Source organism: Cebus imitator, unplaced genomic scaffold (assembly GCF_001604975.1).
Source record: "Cebus imitator isolate Cc_AM_T3 unplaced genomic scaffold, Cebus_imitator-1.0 Scaffold26, whole genome shotgun sequence".
NCBI classification, from domain to species: Eukaryota; Metazoa; Chordata; class Mammalia; order Primates; family Cebidae; genus Cebus; species Cebus imitator.
The window spans coordinates 5,027,237-5,045,854 of NW_016107341.1; the positions used below are offsets into that span (position 1 = coordinate 5,027,237).

The window sequence follows — 18,618 nt, forward strand, 5'->3', positions numbered from 1 at the left end:
TCTAACATGTGTTGCTTAGTTTGAGATGTTATTCAGTATTCCATGATGATAAATCAGGCAATATGTGAACCTGAGGATTAGAGATACTTGATGACACCTCAAGTAGTCAGTTTTCTGACTCCAGTGATGACCATACACCCAGGTACCAATAGGGTCTTTGTTGCCATATGTTTAGAAAATGATTCAATTCTGGAATCCCATTCTGAGGGTCTGCTTACTAAGAACACTGCTGGTATCTACTTAGATTGAGCTTCCCCAGAATAGTCACTGAGACAAGGATTCAAGCTTAAATGGTTTATTTGGAAAGTAACTCGAGGAAAGACTGTTAGAGAAATGTGGGAATTAAAACAGGGAAAAGAATTAATACATGATTCATCTTCAAACAAGTTTCCACTGTGAGCGAGTGGAGCGTATTCCTCTGGGAAACAGTATAGAGTTCATGAATTAGAGTTATCCCTTCTAAGGGGAAAATGTGCTGGAGTATGTGCAATCAATGACTGTTCCCATGTAATGTTAATTCTCTGGCATTCCTAGACCACCATGTACAATAGCGGAAGGTTCCCTGCAATCTCAGGCAGTTAAAAGTTGGGTTGACATGAATGGAAAAATGGATGGGGCATCAGTAGCATCTAGCTCGATTAGAAACTGAATAGCTATCAATAAAATGCTTTAAAATAATTTCTGATTAAGGTTTTAATGAATTTTATACTTTCAACATTTAGTCAGCAACTAATATTTATTTCCTAAAGAACTTAAAATGGGCATTGGGATTCTTAATTTTAAAGGCCATTGATTTTCCTAAAAATATTATGTTGCTAAATGTATATTTATTTAAAGAAAATTATTAAATAATTTCTTCAGAAACACAATTGCAGGATATATCCTTGTGGTTTCTGTGAACCAGGTTAATACAGAGCTCACTGGTTTTACTGATGCTCTTTATAAATCCTGACTTGAGGATACTCATTCGGTATGGCTTGAATGTGTGAGCTAAAAGCGTATGGGAAAATAGAATATATGACTCATAGGAAGAACTGGGAATACTCGCTCTGGAAGTAGGCACCTCAGTACCTCAAGTTAAAAGTTATTAAAATATCTCAGTTAATAGCTCAGAAATAGGGCAGAAGAGTCATATTGAAACCCACACAACTCATGGAACTTAAAAGATAAATAATCAAGAAGACATTTGAAAGATGCAGTCACAGTGACTTTCCACTCTGCTTCTGAGATATGCATGACTCCTTTCAGCTCCTAGTATTACCGGTCCCAGCTCCTAGTTCTTCCTTAGGCTTTATTAGTTTTGGTTACTTATTTACTTTAGTTGTTTATGGGTATTATTTACGATAAAAAGATTATTTTTTGTCAGCTACACTCTGAAGTTTTGTTAACTGTATACTTTTATTTCAAAATAATCATTAATATATTTTTGTGATTGAAAACTCACTAAATAATTTTAAGTGATTTTCTTGAGACATAAATTTGCTCTTCAGGAAATCAGCACAAATAAGATCCAAAGTAAACGTGTTCATTATTTTTCTTATTTGTGCATTAACCTTCTATGTAATCATAATTATTAATTTTTTAAAGCAATGCTCATTGGCAGAATCTGTTCTAAGTGTTTTTCATGATAATTTCTTTAGTTTTTACAGCAACTCTGTAAGGTAGATAATACTACTATTCTTAATATTGCAGATAAGGAAACAGGTAGAAAGAGTCTTAGCAATTTTTTGGAAAAAAAAAAAAAAGAATTGGAGCATAGTCATCTTCATTCATGATTCCAGATTTAACCAAAAAGTTATGAGGCTGAATCTTCAATATATTTATTTACTTTCTTTACCATGTACCTTTTGCTCTTATCAAACTTCTTATTTACAAATCTTTAGTGTCAATCGTATTATATATAATCTTTAGTGTCATAATTTTAAAGAAAATTTTCAGTTTTATGAGTTGCTCTGCTTTATTTTGAGTATATACTGTCTGAAATTGATACCTTTAAAGAGAATTGATTCTTACACAACATTCTGGTAAGAAAAGTCAAATTACATTGTTGTCTTTAACAGATAGGCAATTTAATGATATGGAAATTCTCAGGGAAAAAACCTTCAAAATATATTTATAACGTCAAATTGTATGTGTGTGTGCACATGTGTGCATGCATTTTTATTTTCTCTCTAAAGCTGTTTGAAAGTCCAGGAAAGCAACAATGTACCTTTTAACATTTGTAACTTTAGGAATCCATAGTAATAAGGCACTGAAGCAGGGAGTGGTTCTATAGTTAATTTGATATTAATTTTTCCTTAGAGACCCCATGCATTTGTCTTCATCTTCATAACCAAGAGAATGTGGGTCATCCAAAGACTTAGAATGCAATCTATATGAACCCTTTTCCAGAGTTGCCCAGAAGCCACCAGACAGAAAAATCAAGTAGCCTCTCATTTTTAGGGTTATGTGTCTAAGTTTCCTTTATTCTTTTTAAAAATAACAGTACTTTTTCATGCTAAATCGTATATCAGATGTCAGGACTAATGCTGCATCATTTCTGAGTGTTTCTACTATCTCTAGGGTTACTCTTTGTTGCAGAAATGAAGCCTGCTGTCAGCAAAGCTGAAATGCAAGCATAATGTAGCTGTTTTCCCACTAATCCAGTTACATGCTTTGATAGGAGTCAGTGGTAGATGATAGAAGCAGCAATTCAATCACAGCACGTTCTGATTTGCAGGCAAAATTTCAAATGTTGACACAGGGATTTGAATTTGTTTATGAATGTGAGGGAGCTTGACATTTTAGGAGTAAAATATGGCAAGCCAGTGGAGGATGATGGGAAAATGTATATGGGTTGTAAACAATATGCTAAAAGTTAACAACCAGAGAAAATCTTCATGTCTTTTGATAAAACCACACATTCCTTACTAAACAATTAGATGCACATGTTATGAGTATGTTAAGGATCTTCGAGTCAGTTTTCTTCCCGGAAGCTTTTTCAATTCATGGTCATTGTAAAATACTGTCTTTGATTTTTCACCAGAAAAAAAAAATAATCAAAATATAATTCCTTATAATATCTTTGCTCTTGATTATAGGAGATAACTTTTTAAAAAAATTAGTTCTACCTTTTGTCCAGATTGTAGTCGCTAAGCAATAGTTCAAAAGTAAGTCTGTAAATGCAAGTGCAAAATGAAGAGTGAAGAACCATAGCTAAACAGGAGGCTGGAAAGGAAGGTGAACGCTATTCCAGTTGGAAGCTTTTCCCTAAATGCAACTGCTACAAAAGCCTGCAGATTTCCTGGGTCCAGACCTCTGTGTGAGACAGGACTGTGCTTATTGTTTGTCTATATAAACAAACAATAATTCTGAATATCGTGTTCTAAAGATTGTAAAAGTCTTTGCTTTACACAGCATGTGGTTCAAGGAACCAATATATGTTGGTCTATATCAAGTAAAGAGCGACAGGATGGAATGATCCTGCCAACACATTAAAGCTGCATGAACAGTATTAGTAAGGTCACGTCTGGTTTGACTCACTCTTCACAGGCAATCCTGCCTCTTAGAGGGACTGATAGAATTGCATAGGAATATATGTACAACTTTGGAAACTACCAGTTATATGACCTTACACAAGTAACCTAGGGCTTCTATCAGTTTCCATAACTTAAAAATGGACAGGATAATTCAACTTGCAAAAATGTTGTTGAGTACCAAGTGAAATGTTACATGTAAAGTGCTTATATTTTATAATCATGTATTACAATGATGATGATGGTTATTAGTGTCATCTTCCAGCATTTTTCCACCAACTGTTGGGAGACATTTCTTTATGAATCTTTCACATGTAAATCTAAGCATTAACAGCCAATTTTCTCAGATGTATGTGCATTCCAGGATAGTAAAGAGATGTCTCCTTCCCCAGAAGAGATTTTCATTGCAGAGTAATTAAAATATTGTGTCTCTCTGGAGGAGAGGATGAGTGGGTTGTCAGAACACCCAGTATAAGATCAGGGACTTCCTTGTCTTGGGACTTCTGGCTGGAAACGCATCTAACTACCTATGCAGGTGACCCCTGGCTGTCCTCCTGTCATCCTGTGGGAATTGAGGTTTGGCCAGTTCCTGCGAACAAAGATGTTACTCTGCTGCTGCTGTTGCTATGAGTAATAAAGTCTTTGTCTGACTCAGAGGGCTTGTATTTTTCTGCCTTTTATCTATGAAACCGTAGGAGGCTAACTTGTTAGCTTACAACTGGTGTAAAATCTCAGACATTTCACAGTTCTTGACTTGATTATTTAACACCAACTAGTATCAAAGCAGGGGGTTGTTTAAATGTGGAGCTGCATTGTGTAGGCAAGTAAGAGATGATTTTAATTGTTCCATTTCCTATGTGCTCTAAATTTCAGATTTCCTTCTAAAATATGCCTAATGTATTCCTAGACAAGGGCATGTTTTGTTGGTTTTTTAGATAAGGAACTTTGCTACTCAGCATATGAAAATGAGTACAATTGTCAATTGTTTCACAATTTGAACTTAAAAGCAATTTCTATCCCCCAGTGCTTACAAAAAGTTCCTTACAAAACAGGCCCTCTTTTTGCCAGAGCTCAAGTAAAATAAAAGATATTTGGCATGCCAATACAGTTTTGTGACAAATGAAATCTAAGAGAGTAATTTCACCTTTTATCAAAAGCCATCCATCTAGAGTTCAGGAAAACTTTATGTTGATCTATAGCTCATTTATGTCAACAAGAAGATTGTAGTTTATTCTCTTGCCATCAAAGTGGGGCCTGTGACCAAGCAGCCGGAGCCTCCCCTGGGAGCTCTGTTAAGCAATGGGTGGAAACACAGCATCTCAAGCTCCACTCCAGAGCTAAGAACATCTGCATTTGGCAAGTCCCCCAAGTGATTCCTGCACAAGGGTTCTGACCACATTACTATTAACTGTGTGTACAACTCGTGTCATTATGGAAGAGGAAATCAGTATACTAAAGAAGTACATTTAGCAAATTCAGCAGGCAGCTCACTGGGGCTTGTTATAAATAATCATGTTTATCACTGATTCAGATTTTAAGATCTTGGTATTTAGAGAATTTTAGACATTTGGTTCTTTAGGGATGGGGGAGGTCTTAAAACAGGAAGAAATGGAATTAGGAGAATTTGTTAAGAGAACCAAAATTCTATCCTCTTATGTACATTTTTTTTTTGAGGTAAAGATGGGAACTTTATAAAAATATTTTCATTTAACAGACATATAAATTACAGGCAGTGAAGAAAAGATCAAAGAAAAAGATAGATTTAGTTATAATAGCAGGGCAAAGCCATCAAGGTTATTTAGTATTTTCTTTTCTTTTTTTCTTTTTATTAGATGACAGAAGATAGCTTAATTGCTTTGGAAATATAAAGAGAGTTTATAAGAAGGTGTTGACAAGTATGATAAGTATTTTTCCCATTAATTATGTGGTACACTAAGTTTTTGGTACTTAGAAATTAGTTGTATATGTAAAAGGGAAATAACAAAGTAATATTCAGGATGATGCAGAGGAAGTACTTTTATTTCGAAGTGAACTATTGTTTTTAAAATTGTAAAAGTTATTGACTTATTCGATGGGACTTGAAGGACTAGGAAAAGACGTGTGTCAGTACTTATTAGATGAACTTTTTTCAATTATAGTTTCATTTAATTTTGAGTATAGGTAAAGAGAATGACTTGGACTAGCCTGAGCAATCCATGTAGCAGAATTGTTCAGGGTTCTTTAAATTAAATTAAACTATCATATTTGTTCTTAATTCTTTAATAGGCTTAAAATTAAAAAGAAATTCAAATACAAATTGACAGTATGGGTACTTATTAGTAAAATGCATACACTGCAATCTTAATTGTTGAATACACAAAATGTGTTTCATCAAATTCCTAGAGGAATAAAAAAAGCATTTTTAGAATTTTGATGTATATAATTATAGCTTGGAACATAATGTGCTAAGACATGAAAATATTTTTACCTTTTGTCAATGAGAGATTTTGTCATAAAGTGACAATTTGTACTATAAGTTTCCATGTAAACTGCAAATAAAAATATTGGCATTTACTGTTTTCTACAACTAATTCACCTTTGTAATGTTTTGTTCAGTCATTCTTGCTTATTGCACAGTTTAAAATATATTTTAAGATATGTTTTCTGTCCTTGTGAAATCTCTTCTGCTATGTAGGTTTATAGGTATCTTCTTTATCTACCTTTTTTGACATTAATTTATATAATCAGTTTTTCAGATGTATATATTTTGTCTCAGTGGAACTGAGTTATATTGAACATAATTCCTTGAACCCTAGTTGATAATTGTCATCAGCTGTTTCTGCATCCCAGTTACAAGTTCATGTTTAAAAGAATTCACTGGTGATGTGAATAACCTTTCTGTCTATTGCATGTCTTATAGGTGTGTACAGTTGAGAAATTTCTTCTGCTTACCATTATATCAATCTGGGTGCTTCCAGGTCTAAACAGCTATGTGATCATCCCCCAGATTGTCCCCCAGCTTAGGTCCTTGCTCAGATCCTTCCTGGTAGAGAGGCCTTCGTTGACTACTGTCTGCCAGACAGCATACCAGTCTTAGTTATTCAAACACTTCGTTTAATATTTCATGTCACTTCATTTCTATTTCTGTCATTTCTCTTCACCTGATATTTCACGTTTGTTATTTTCTATATCTCTGTATTCCGTCCTCTCCAAGAATGTATGCTTCTTTGAGTAGAGAGGGTCTGTTTTGTACTAATATTACTGTACATAGAATAGTTCAAAGCACATAGTGGTGGTTCTTGAACTGACTACCTTTTTGTCAGTCAGAACAGTGATGAACAAAAAATGTACTAGATAAATATCAGAATTTTACAAACAGTTTCAATCAGTGATAAGATAACTTTGTGTCTTTATATGACCAGTGATCTTCATTCATATGATCAATATTACAGTATCTCTCTTCTGCAAACACTTTAGTTACATATGCCATTCTTTTTGTGTTCCTCAAGCAAACTGAGGCATCACCATACTGTAACTGTTCTTTTTTTTTTTTTTTTTTTTTTTTTTTTTTTAACTGGGGAATTTTCCAAGTAATCAGCTTCAGGTATTATGAAAATATTGTACATATTGGCCAGGTCTGCATCAAAGTGTTGGTAAAGGGGAATAGATCACAGGGTATGCGATTGTTTCATGATTTCATTAAGGTTTTGTCTTCAGGAGCTGGCATTCAAATTTCTAGAGGGCTATGCAAAAAGCATGGGTAATGGAAATAATACTGATAAAATTATTGTACCTGGAGAATGATGGAGTGGGAGAGAAAGCTGCTCATTTTTCCAGCTGGAAAAATGCTGTGGAATCAGGAGTACACAGTGGTTGATTAAAAGATGGTTGAGAAAACAGAAATGTCAGGTAGAGATGCAGGGGGATGCTAAATTCAGTTTACATTTCGAGTAAAAGAATGGCATACTTTCATTTGCTTCAGTGTTTTTAAATGAATATAATTAGAGAATTAAAAATTTTCTCTATCACAATATAAACAGAATATATTAAAAATGATAATTGGGTCTTGTTTAGAAATCCATCCAAGATTTCAGCAAGGTAAACAGACTAAATACAGGTTACATCATGATTCAAGTGTTTTGGAATATTTGTTTAAAAATGAAAATATTTATTGAAATGTTTGATGAATGATGATACATTTATAGGCAACCACAATTTGTATCTATAATTATAATAGAGAATTGTATTCCATTTTCTTTACTGGTGCCATTTTTTAGACATATACAGAATTTATTATTCCTTATTTATATATTTTTTCCTGATTGTTAAACTATCTGATGTGAATTATATAATTTTAGAATTGGAAGAGTTTTCCACCTAATCCAGAAAACACCTAATTTCAGAAAGGAGCAATCTGCAGCTCAGATGAGATAATTGAGTCAGTTGTGGCTGTGATGCTTATTAGAGGCAAGGCCTGCACTAGACATGGTTTTCCTAAATTGATTAAAGAGTAGGTAATTCTTTCTCAATATGCTTCTGTTTTTATACAACGAACCAAAGAAACCGCAAACCAGCAGCCACTGTTGAGAACTGCACCATCAACCTCAAGACTGGAGTGGCCAACTCCGAGTGTCATACTGAAGATACTTATGTCTCTGACTGTGAGAGGGTGACCACACCTTCTAGTTTTCCCTGGACAGGGATTCATAACAAATTAAAATCACGTTCACAACATTAGCAAAATTATCCATTAACTAGCAGTACTTTTAGTAATATATTTAGGACCTGTATTAAAGATAGAGAAAACAATGTGTGAGATACATTTAGAAGATTTGAAATTTGGAGTTAATGAATAATTTTTCCTGGAATGAAAAGGACACCCATGTGAAGATGGCAGTTTCTCCAGTTTACTCATGAAAGCAATTTTAATTTGACGAAAATTCCTCAAGTTTTTGCAGCAGAAAGACAGTTGTGAAAAATATTACATGACCGGAGGCGGCGGCTTTCTCTTCTGTTATTAAACTGTAATTGAAAGTGACTAAAGACCAGAGAGAAAAGTGTGTCAAGGATTTGGGCTTGGGTTGAGCTCTGACTCTTGGTTGCTGTGTGACTCTGGACACTTGGTTTAACATTATAAACCTCATTTCCTCAACTTTATAATGGGAAGCCTATCAAAACTAAAACTGCAGCTTGTTGAAAGTTAAACAACTTAATGGATATCAAGTATTTAGCCTGGCACGCAGGCTAAATTCTCAATATATGTTAGCTAATACTTTTTAAAATTATTCATATTAAAAAGCTCATGAAATAATGGAGGGACAAAGGACTAAAAAATTATAGAAATATATCCAAAATCTTAATGTGGTATAAAGAATGGATCATGAATAGATTATTCCCATAAAAGGAAAAGTTGGCTATTTGTAAAAACAAATTGCCTAATTTTGTTATCACCTCATACTCTTGGAGAAAATAAATGCCACCATGACTACATACCAAAACCCGTGAAACATTAGTAAGGTTACAGATGAATAATTTCCTGACTGATAGATGGTTGATTTTCTAAGTACAAAACTCTTTTAAGAAATAATAAAGGAATAGGCTCATAGGTTGAGATTAAATAGTAAGCAACAATCTGGAAAAACCGAACTATACAAAAATTAATATATGAGAAAAGGTTCATCTTGCTACCAAATAAATTCAAGTAGTTAAAATACTGCAATTTTTATATACAATTTAGCAAATAAAAATGGGAAGTATTTATGAGGCTACAGTGAGACTAGCACATATACACTTTAAATTGACACAAAGTTTTTGGAAAGTAATTTGGTAACAGATAACCCAGAAAGCATTTGTTTTTGTATTCATCTGAACTTTTCTATTCGTTTATTGTTTTCTGAAATTCAAAGACATATTAAACATTTAAAACTGCAGCTAAGTCACAATAACAAATGAACAAAGGTCCTGACTGCAGTTATGATAACATTTCACCCAGACATTGAATTTTAAACAGCCACTTTATAAATCTTACTTCTTATCAGTTTTCCAGAAATAACTCTTAACTGGGAATGTATCCATCTCTGTATGGATAAATGTTATCAGCTATTTTATCTGGATTTTAGAATAACCATTTTTATATAATCTCTTATGATTTCCAAATTTGCTATGAAAAATATGAAAATCAAATTTTGAAAGTTTTTAAAAATAGGAATATGTACATAAAACAAGCATAGACAAAATTTTGGAGCATGCAGCTGCTGGTCATTTTTCTTTTATTTTCCTGCATTGCCATCTGGTGGCCAAAATATGGATAGTGTCTGATTCCATAATTTGTTTGTATTTACTAAGAAGCAAAATTTTATTAAGTTGCTTATTTAAATTATTTAATATGTTATAAAATATAAATGTGTTATATATATTATCCATCCTAGTTAACTTGTGTAAATAAATTTACTAGTATTATTTTAATTTTTAAAAATCCCTTTCCAAAGCAATCATGTCTGGATTTGAATTATTATTTTTGCTGATCATTACATGACTTGAGCCAATGATTTTCCACCATTCTTTCTTTTACATGCCAAAAATAGAGAAAATAAAACATTAGACATGTTAAGTAATAATTTAAATGTTGAACAATGTTTTTCAAAAACTGTAATTACTTATGTCCAATTTTTGCTTATTAAAAATACTTTAGGATTAAATAAGGTACAGAGTACTCTACAGAAAACCTGCCTTTAAATATTTAGAATCCATGCATAGGGAGAGCAGTCTTTCTGAGGTGAAAGGATGCAAATTAAAGGACATGTTGAAAGTTGGGTACAGTGGCTCGTGCCTTAAATCAGATGTTTGGGAGGCCGAAATGTGGGTGGCTTGAGGCCAGGAATTCGAAACCAGGCTGGGCAAAATAGACCCTGTATAATTTTTTAAACCTAAAAACCATTTTTAAAAGACAGGTGGATTGAACAAAGAATAAATGGGCTACTTCTCTTTCACTGAAGTTTCAAGTAGAAAATAAGGCATTAAGAATGTCTTTTGTCCTTAATTCTTAATGTTTCTAATGCAGAACTTCTTGACACCACTAAACCATTCAAAGAAAGATTTGGTACTCCAAGAAGATGCATTCCAGTTGCCATTTCTAAACAAAGGGCACTTCCCAGGGACTTTCTGCTTCTTTGACTTACAGTGTGTCTTAAGGCAATAGGAACATTTCATTGTTTGTGTCCTGGGACAATATGATGATGAGCAGAGTCCCCCTCACAGAAATATTTCATGGAATGATTTCTTATTCAACAGAGGAAATTAGAGCAAAAATAGAGACTGCCTTTACAAAACCAAAAGTTTGGCATATTTCATTTGAGATATTGATACTTTGCTTTGACTGGAAAGCATCTTTTAATTTGATGTGTGTACTTGACTGTGATATTTAGTAGGAAGGTTCTTTGGAAATGTTGAAACGTACTCATCATAGTTTTATCAGAAACTATTTCAACACTAAATGTTTGAGGGACACTTGTATCGTCCTGTTAGTGAACTTTATTTCAAGCTCACCACAGCCAATGCAGTTTATCTGAATATTTCTCATGAATTAGGGATCTGTTCTAATTTCAGTACTGTGTAACCTAATGTTTTTTACTAAAATAATTTTTAAAACAATAGAGTTATCATTTAACATCTGTGTGTCAGACTCTATGCTAGATGTTCTGTATATCTTTGACTATTTTAATGTCTATTTGAACAGAATATTTGTACTTTTGAATGTCCAAGTTTAACATATTGCAGAGCTAAGATGCAGTTAATCTACTTATAATTTTATAGTTTGATACACTGACTTCTAATTTCCATAGCTTGATTATCAGTCAACATTTTACACTGACTTCTAATTTTCTTAAAGTCCACCTCCAAGGCGTTTTAAAATTTATCCATTTATTCGGTAAATATTTATAGCATGTCTATTACATGCCAAGTATGGAAGATGCAGTGGTGGAGTGGACATTTTCTCTGGCCATGTGGGCTAATAATCCAATAGAGGAGTCTATTTATTAAGCCAGGATACAGAAAAATATCAGATTATAACTGTGTGCTCTGTAAAAAGAGATAGATTGGCCTGGCATGGTGGCTCATGCCTATACTCCCAGCAGTTTGTGAGGCCAATGAAGGTGGATCACCTAAGGTTGGGAGTTTGAGACCAGCCTGACTAACATGGAGAAACTCCATCTCTACTAAAAATACAAAATTAGCCGGGAGTGGTGGTGCATGTCTGTAATCCCAGCTACTCAGGAGGATGAGGCAGGGGAATCACTTGAACCTGGGAAGCAGAGGTTGTAGTGAGCCGAGATGGCACCATTGCATTCCAATCTGGGCGACAAGAGCGAAACTATCTAAATAGAGGGAGAGAGAAAGATATTGAGGAGAGCATAGTATTGGGTGATTTAATCTAGTCAGGGAAGGGCATGAAAAGTTTCATGAGGACTGAATGAAGAAGGGAGAAAAAGTATTATAGGCAAAGGTACAGTATATATAATGGGAAAAAGTGTTTTTGGCAGAAGGAACAAGAGATGTGGAAGTGTAAAGAATGCTGTAATGCTGGAGTAGATATACAGAGTCCTCCGGGACTTTACCCCAGATGCCCATGTTAACACATGTGCCTTCCTGTCTAAACAGGCTCACAGAAATTGTTCTCAGCAGTTCTAATGAGGGACCTACTTATTTGAATTTTCTGGGATTGGAAAAGGAATCAAGATGATGTTAGTTTGCAGAAGTATAAGCAAAACCTTATAATTTTGCACTAAGGTTTTTAATATGTGGTTTTAAATTATTATCTAGGCACATGTTATCAAAGACTGCCACTTCAGCCCATGAAAATGAACCCCTTTTTTTGCTGTTGTTGAGATAGAGTCTTGCCCCGTCTCCAGCCCCAGCCTGGGGCTGGAGTACAATGGCACAATCTCAGTTCACTGCAACCTCTGCCTCCTGGGTTCAAGCAATTCTCCTGCCTCAGCCTCCCTAGTAGCTGGGAGTACAGGCACATGCCATCACGCCCAGCTAATTTTTTGTATCTTTAGTAGAGACAAGGTCTCACCATGCTGGCCAGGCTGGTGTTGAACTCCTGACCTCATGATCTGCCTGCATTGGCCTCCCAAAGTGCTGGGATTACAGGCATGAGCCACCGCACCCAGCCTAATAAACTCATTTTTTAAACATACATGATATCATATAAGCTGATGAGTCTGAGATATCTGTGAAATACAGTCTTATCTGATTTTAAACTTTCAAATTTCTCATTACCTTCCTAGGAGAGTAAGATTTGATATAGGGAGTTATACTTTGTAAGTTATTCCTTTCTCTACATTATTTATCAGTTTTATTATGAATGCAATTGTAATTCTGTTATAATACTACTGAATTTGTATTTAAGGAATTGAATTTAAATTTAATCAGTTTGTGTTAAAGTGACTTAATGAGATGCTTCACTTTTCTGTGTTAAAATCAGGTCAAGGTCAACTGAAAGACTGGGCAATACATTATTCAGTGCTCAATTTCTGCAAAACTTGTATCTTTATGGTGATTCATGGTTTAAGTCAGTTAATAACATTTCCGGTAACCATTTCTAATAATTCTCTAAGATCACTTTAGTATTAATATATTGATAAACTATATTTTTACTTACCAATACAGGAGAATTCTCACATTTATTTGTTTTCAAAATAGAACATGTGGAATAAGGTTGCATCTGATAACCACAGAATAGAAGAGTGATAAAAGAGGCAGTAGGACTGGTCATTTGGACCTGAAGATACTCAGTTTTCAATATTTTAATTTATAGAAAACAGTATACTGGAACTATGTTCTCACACTGGTGATATACATGAAAGTCATGTTCAAAATAAACATGAAACAGGACTCATTATCTCTTGAGGACATTTTACCTCTTGTTTTATCTTTCCTCTGTCTAAACCTTCCTTCTCCTCCCATTATCCTGATCTCCTTGCTTCAAGGTTAAAGGAGACTAATGCCACAGACATTAAGGATCATCATCCAAGTCCACACACCACCTGGCTGGGTCAGCTTCCACTCTTCTTTCCTAGAATAATGAAGTCGATGTATATTTTCTTAAAGGGCCGTTACTCTGTGTGTCATCTGGATCCATCTGTCCCTACTTTTCCAAGAACTTTATTTTTTACCTCTTCTATTTCCTGCATCTTTTTCTTCCTTCTCTCTTTAATACCAGTCTTCTCCTGCTCTAGTGACCCCTAGCTTTAAAGCAGACTTTTCTTCACCCCAGGTCTACCCTGCAGATGTCACCCTGTTTTCCTGCTCTGCCTCCCAGCCAAGGCACTTTGAAGATTTGCCTGCCTTCAGTGGCAGAAGACATGCTCCTGCTGTCCCTTTGTTCAACCCCCCGCCCCCAGAGGCTGCCTACATAATGTGGATGAGTTCACTGGCAAGTTTTAAGTCCTCATCTTCTGTCTTCACACAGTATCTTCCTTTTAACATGTTTTTCTCTCATCACCCAAAACAGTCCAATCTCCTGATTTCCCTCCTGTCTCCATGGAAACTCGCTCTTACTTAGTTTTCTCAGGTACTCCTACTCTACTCTAGTTTTTTTTTTTTTTAAGTATGGCTTTAAACCAATTTTTTTTTGCTGAAGCCTTCTGCTTTTTATTTTTTTAATTACTTAGCCAAGACTTCTTTTGAGCCTCATGCTTTAAATGTTATTTATTGACATGCACACTTGCATATCTCACATCTGTTGAAATCTCACCCTAAGTTGAGCTCTGTGCTTCTCTTCTTTATTGCTCAGTTATCCCTGGCGAGGTCACCCAACCAGTCCTCTATCCTTCCAGATGCCCACATCAGAAACCTGGCAGTTATTTAAGATATCACTCTGTTACACATCCTCCTACAAAATCCACCACGAAGTCCCATTTGATTCTTTCTCAGAAATACCTCCTGATCCTTCCCTTTCCAACCATCTCCACAAATATCAAAGCCACTACGTATTTTCAGCTAGGTTACTGCAATGCCTTCTAATGATTCTCCCTCCTTTATATTATACACATCTCAAATCCATTTTCCACATAGCAGCTAGGATGCACTCCTAAAATTATAGAGTCAATTGTTTTATGTTTGGCTTAAGATCTTCTAGTGACTTTCCATTTCACAGAAAATAAGATCGTTATCAGCATTTCCATTAGACCCCACATGATCTAGCCCTGGCCTCCCTCTCTGAACTCATTTTATGTCTTTTGTCCTCCTATGAGACAAAGCTAAACTCGCTCTTTTTATGTTTTCTCAAAAAGGCTTTTTTTGTTTCCACGTCCGGGCCTTTGCACATGTTGTTCTGTTTGCTTGGAATGTTCTTCCTTTGTGTTCTTAACTTCTGTTCTTCTCCTAAGAAATGACATTTCCATTTCTTAGGAGAATTTTCTTTCAAATGTTCACAGTCCAAATTAGAAACACCTCTCCTGATAGTGTCTCCTAGAGCATAATATTATATTGCTTTATAGAATGAATCATAATTTATTGTACTATATTGAGAGGTAATGCAGGAAGAGTTTTTTCATAGACAAAATGGGGATAATGTTTATTTTGTGGCATATTTGCAAACTTGAAATTATTTACATGCGTAGAGTATGTAGTACATGCAGAACAGTAGATAACTGTTTATATATTTGTGATATTTGTGTGTGTGCAAATAATTATGTCTGAAAGCATAAAACTATTCCCTGTCACAATTCTTGGCATATAATAGGCTGCTAGTAAATATTTTCTTAATAAACTGATGAATTGTGCAATGCATCTTATAATTAGGTTCAGTGATCTTCAGAGAAAAAAATGTTGCATTATATTTTCAAGAATATGTAATCACTTGTGACCCACTCCTTAAAATAAGTATGTGTTTTTGATCTGAAAACATCTTTGACATTTTATCTGGCCATCCCTTTTTTTTGGCAAATATGCTTTTTATTATTATTCCCATTTTGCAGATGTGACAGTCTAGGTGCCAACAGCCTGAAGAATTTCCACAAATTACAGAGTTAATAAACGATTGGATGACTCCACTCATCCTATCATCCTGGATTTTGTTGCAATATTCCTATTCTCCTTTTCTTCTTGGAAATATCCAGAGAATGATGTGAATATTTTTTATAGGGTTGGCAAAATTACTTTGATGATCATTTTTTTCAGTTTTGGGCAGCTATCATTGGAGTTGATGTTTTCTCTCCCACAGCCTCTCTGCTGTTTAGGCCTTCATCACCTTGCCTACATGGTTCCCTTGGCACTCTTTAGTAACCTCTAAAGTGATATTTCTAAAAGACTACCAGTTGTTCCTGATTCAGATTGTTTTTTGCTGTTGGCCTCTGTAACATCAAATTTCAAAATGACTAAACTCTGATTCATGTTATTCAGTGTGTTACTTTTCCAACCAGTCTTTCCTAATAAGAGGCAATGAAGGTATTTAACATGTCCCCACAACCTGGGCAGGCATCCCATATCATTTCTGGATTCTGAATATATTTCATTGCTTTGGATTACTTTTTTCTACATCCTTATCAAATTTGAGTACTAGAAGGGATGTCATATAATTTGATTCTCAAATTTATGAGCAGGGAAACCAGGCTTTGGGAATATAAGCAACAGGCTCCGTTTCCTGTACGGGTTGGTAGCTCCAGTGAAAATTGCCATTTGTTTCATACTGCACTTTTGTTACCAGCCTACTCACTTTTCCATTTGAAAGAGTAAACATTGCAATACTATTTGAGAGTATCAAACACAAATTCTATGAAAACTATATGGTTGATTTTAATGTTTATTTATGTATTTACTTTTTAATCTTTTGCAGTTTAACAGCAATGCTCAGGATGTAAGCTGTTTTCAGCACCTTGTCCAGGCAAATGTAAGAAATAAGAAAGTGTTGAAAGATGCAGTGAATAATATCACAGCCAAAGGAATTACAGATTATAAGAAGGGCTTTAGTTTTGCTTTTGAACAGCTGCTTAATGTAAGTATCATGCTATGCCTTTTTTTTTCCTTATTCAGTTGTAGTATCTAAATTTCAATATGCTGATAGTTACTACTTTTTGGGGTTAGATAGTGCTATTTTTCATTATTTGAAAAGCAGATGTGTGCAGGGAGAAGAAACCTTTGAGCTGTTTTTATATTTGAATTGAAAATTCAAAAGGTATCCAAAATGTAGATTTTTAAGTTTTTAATTTTTTATTTTTTCAATCTGTTTTAAAAAATTTATTAGGAAATAGTTTAATTTAATTTTGAATAAGCACTCAAAACTTAATTGGCCTATATAGAATATCATTACTTTTTCTTATCTCAGTCAACACAGTATTTATCGGTAACCTCGCACTTTCAATCATCAAATAGTTGCAGAAAACATTTTAGTTTTAAACATCTAGTTTGGGTCTTTATGTTGTTCCTGAATGTATAGAAAGTTCCAAATGGTAGACCTTAAGATGAACAAAAATGTAACTCCTGGAGTAGGAATTCTTTCTCAGTGAGAATTCCCCACCATCACTAATCAGTGTCTACAGTTAGACTGTCAGACACTGGCATGCTATCACCCCAACTTATAGAGTGTGTCTTATACTGTGGATTAGTGTTTTTAAATTGCCAGGCTCTCTATTTCACTTTGAGTTACTTGAAAGCAGGGACCATAGTTCAATTATTTTATTTCTTACTAGGCAATATTATTATCATGATTGAGAGCAGGAACCTTACCTGTCTTGGTTTCCACATGTATGCATTAGAGGTCACTATAACAGGTCACTGCACCAGAGAATTGTACATAAGATCATCCGTGGAACCTGGCATGTAACAAACCACGTGCAGGTGTAGGTTGCTGGGTGGTGTTGGGAGTCATGGTCATTTTTGCTATAATTACTAGCCCATGTCTGGTAAAAAGTCAGATCATAATATCTGTTAATATTCGCTGAATCACTGAATGAACTCTTACATTTGGTCCTTATGCAAATATGAATTTGTTGTTCCTGAGTGACCATTCTAAATAGTTTTTGAGATATCCAGTTGGGTGATTCATTTATTCATTCAGCCAATATTTGAGTGCATCACCATTGCCTGTCATAGTGCTAGTGCTGGAATTATAGAAGTAAACAGGACCAGCTGCTCTCAGAAGGTCCAGCATAACATGCTAAATAATCATCCATAGAGCAGCCTGCAAGTGCCGTTACGTGATATTCAGCGTGTTCCCTGAGACAGCACAGAGGATAGGCCCAGCTCACTCAAAGGAGGTCAGGAAAGTGTGGCATTTTGTAAAAATGAGATTTTGAAGAATGATTAGAACTTAGGTAGGTAGAGGAAGGGAAAATTATTTGAGGAAAAAAAGAGCACATTATAGAAAGGCACAGAAGTGTGACACAACATGGCATAGTAAAAAATTGCAGATGGCTGGCATAGTTGGGACATGAGCAGTATAGGAACCTGATGGAAAGGGAAAGGCCATGAGATAGCAGTTAATGAAGTATTTAGGCACAAAGGAAATCTTTGTAGTATAGCCTTGGAGTGTTATAAGCTAAGGAAGCTATTGTAGAGATCCTGGTGTGGGAATAGCAGTGAGGTATTATTACGGAGCATGGCACAGGAACTAATTAGGTGATATAGGCTGGATTGCAGAGTGAGAGAGGCTTGGGTGACTCTACCTTCTCTGAACTGGACTAGTAGGTAGATGATCACACAGGAACCTGCATAGAGGAAATGCGGGGGTAGAAATAGCTCAGTTTCAGATATGTTAAATTTGAGGTCATGTTGTTTAATAGACACCGTTAAATAAGTAAGAAGACAGAAAATCAGATGTGCAGCTCTAGTATTTTCAAGGGAAATGATGTGTGGTGAAATGCGTATGTTTGTTAAATGTTGTATGTTCACTAAAATTTGAAAGCTCAACTACAAAATTGTTATGTGACTGACCATTAGATTAAAATGTATTCTTCCTCTAGTAAAGGAATATGGTCGTTTTTGATAAAAATTATTTTTTGCTTAAGTCAATAATTGAGTTTCCTTGATCTTGGCATTTTAATTACTCTTCTTAGTATTTTTTTTTTCCTCACTTCATCGCCTCCTGTTTGGGTTTCAATTGTGAAATGATCAGAAATTT

The 18,618-nt window shown here is 34.8% G+C and overlaps 1 protein-coding gene across 11 annotated transcripts in view; it reads left to right on the plus strand.

The window, feature by feature from the left end:
- CACNA2D1 (calcium voltage-gated channel auxiliary subunit alpha2delta 1) overlaps positions 1-18,618 on the plus strand; it is a 489,928-nt gene that overhangs the window by 387,237 nt on the left and 84,073 nt on the right. For all 11 annotated transcript variants that reach the window (XM_017523103.2, XM_017523100.2, XM_017523102.2 and 8 more), the window contains exon 11: positions 16,336-16,494. In XM_017523103.2, coding sequence (XP_017378592.1) covers positions 16,336-16,494 — 159 coding nt within the window. The remainder of the gene's footprint in view (positions 1-16,335; positions 16,495-18,618) is intronic.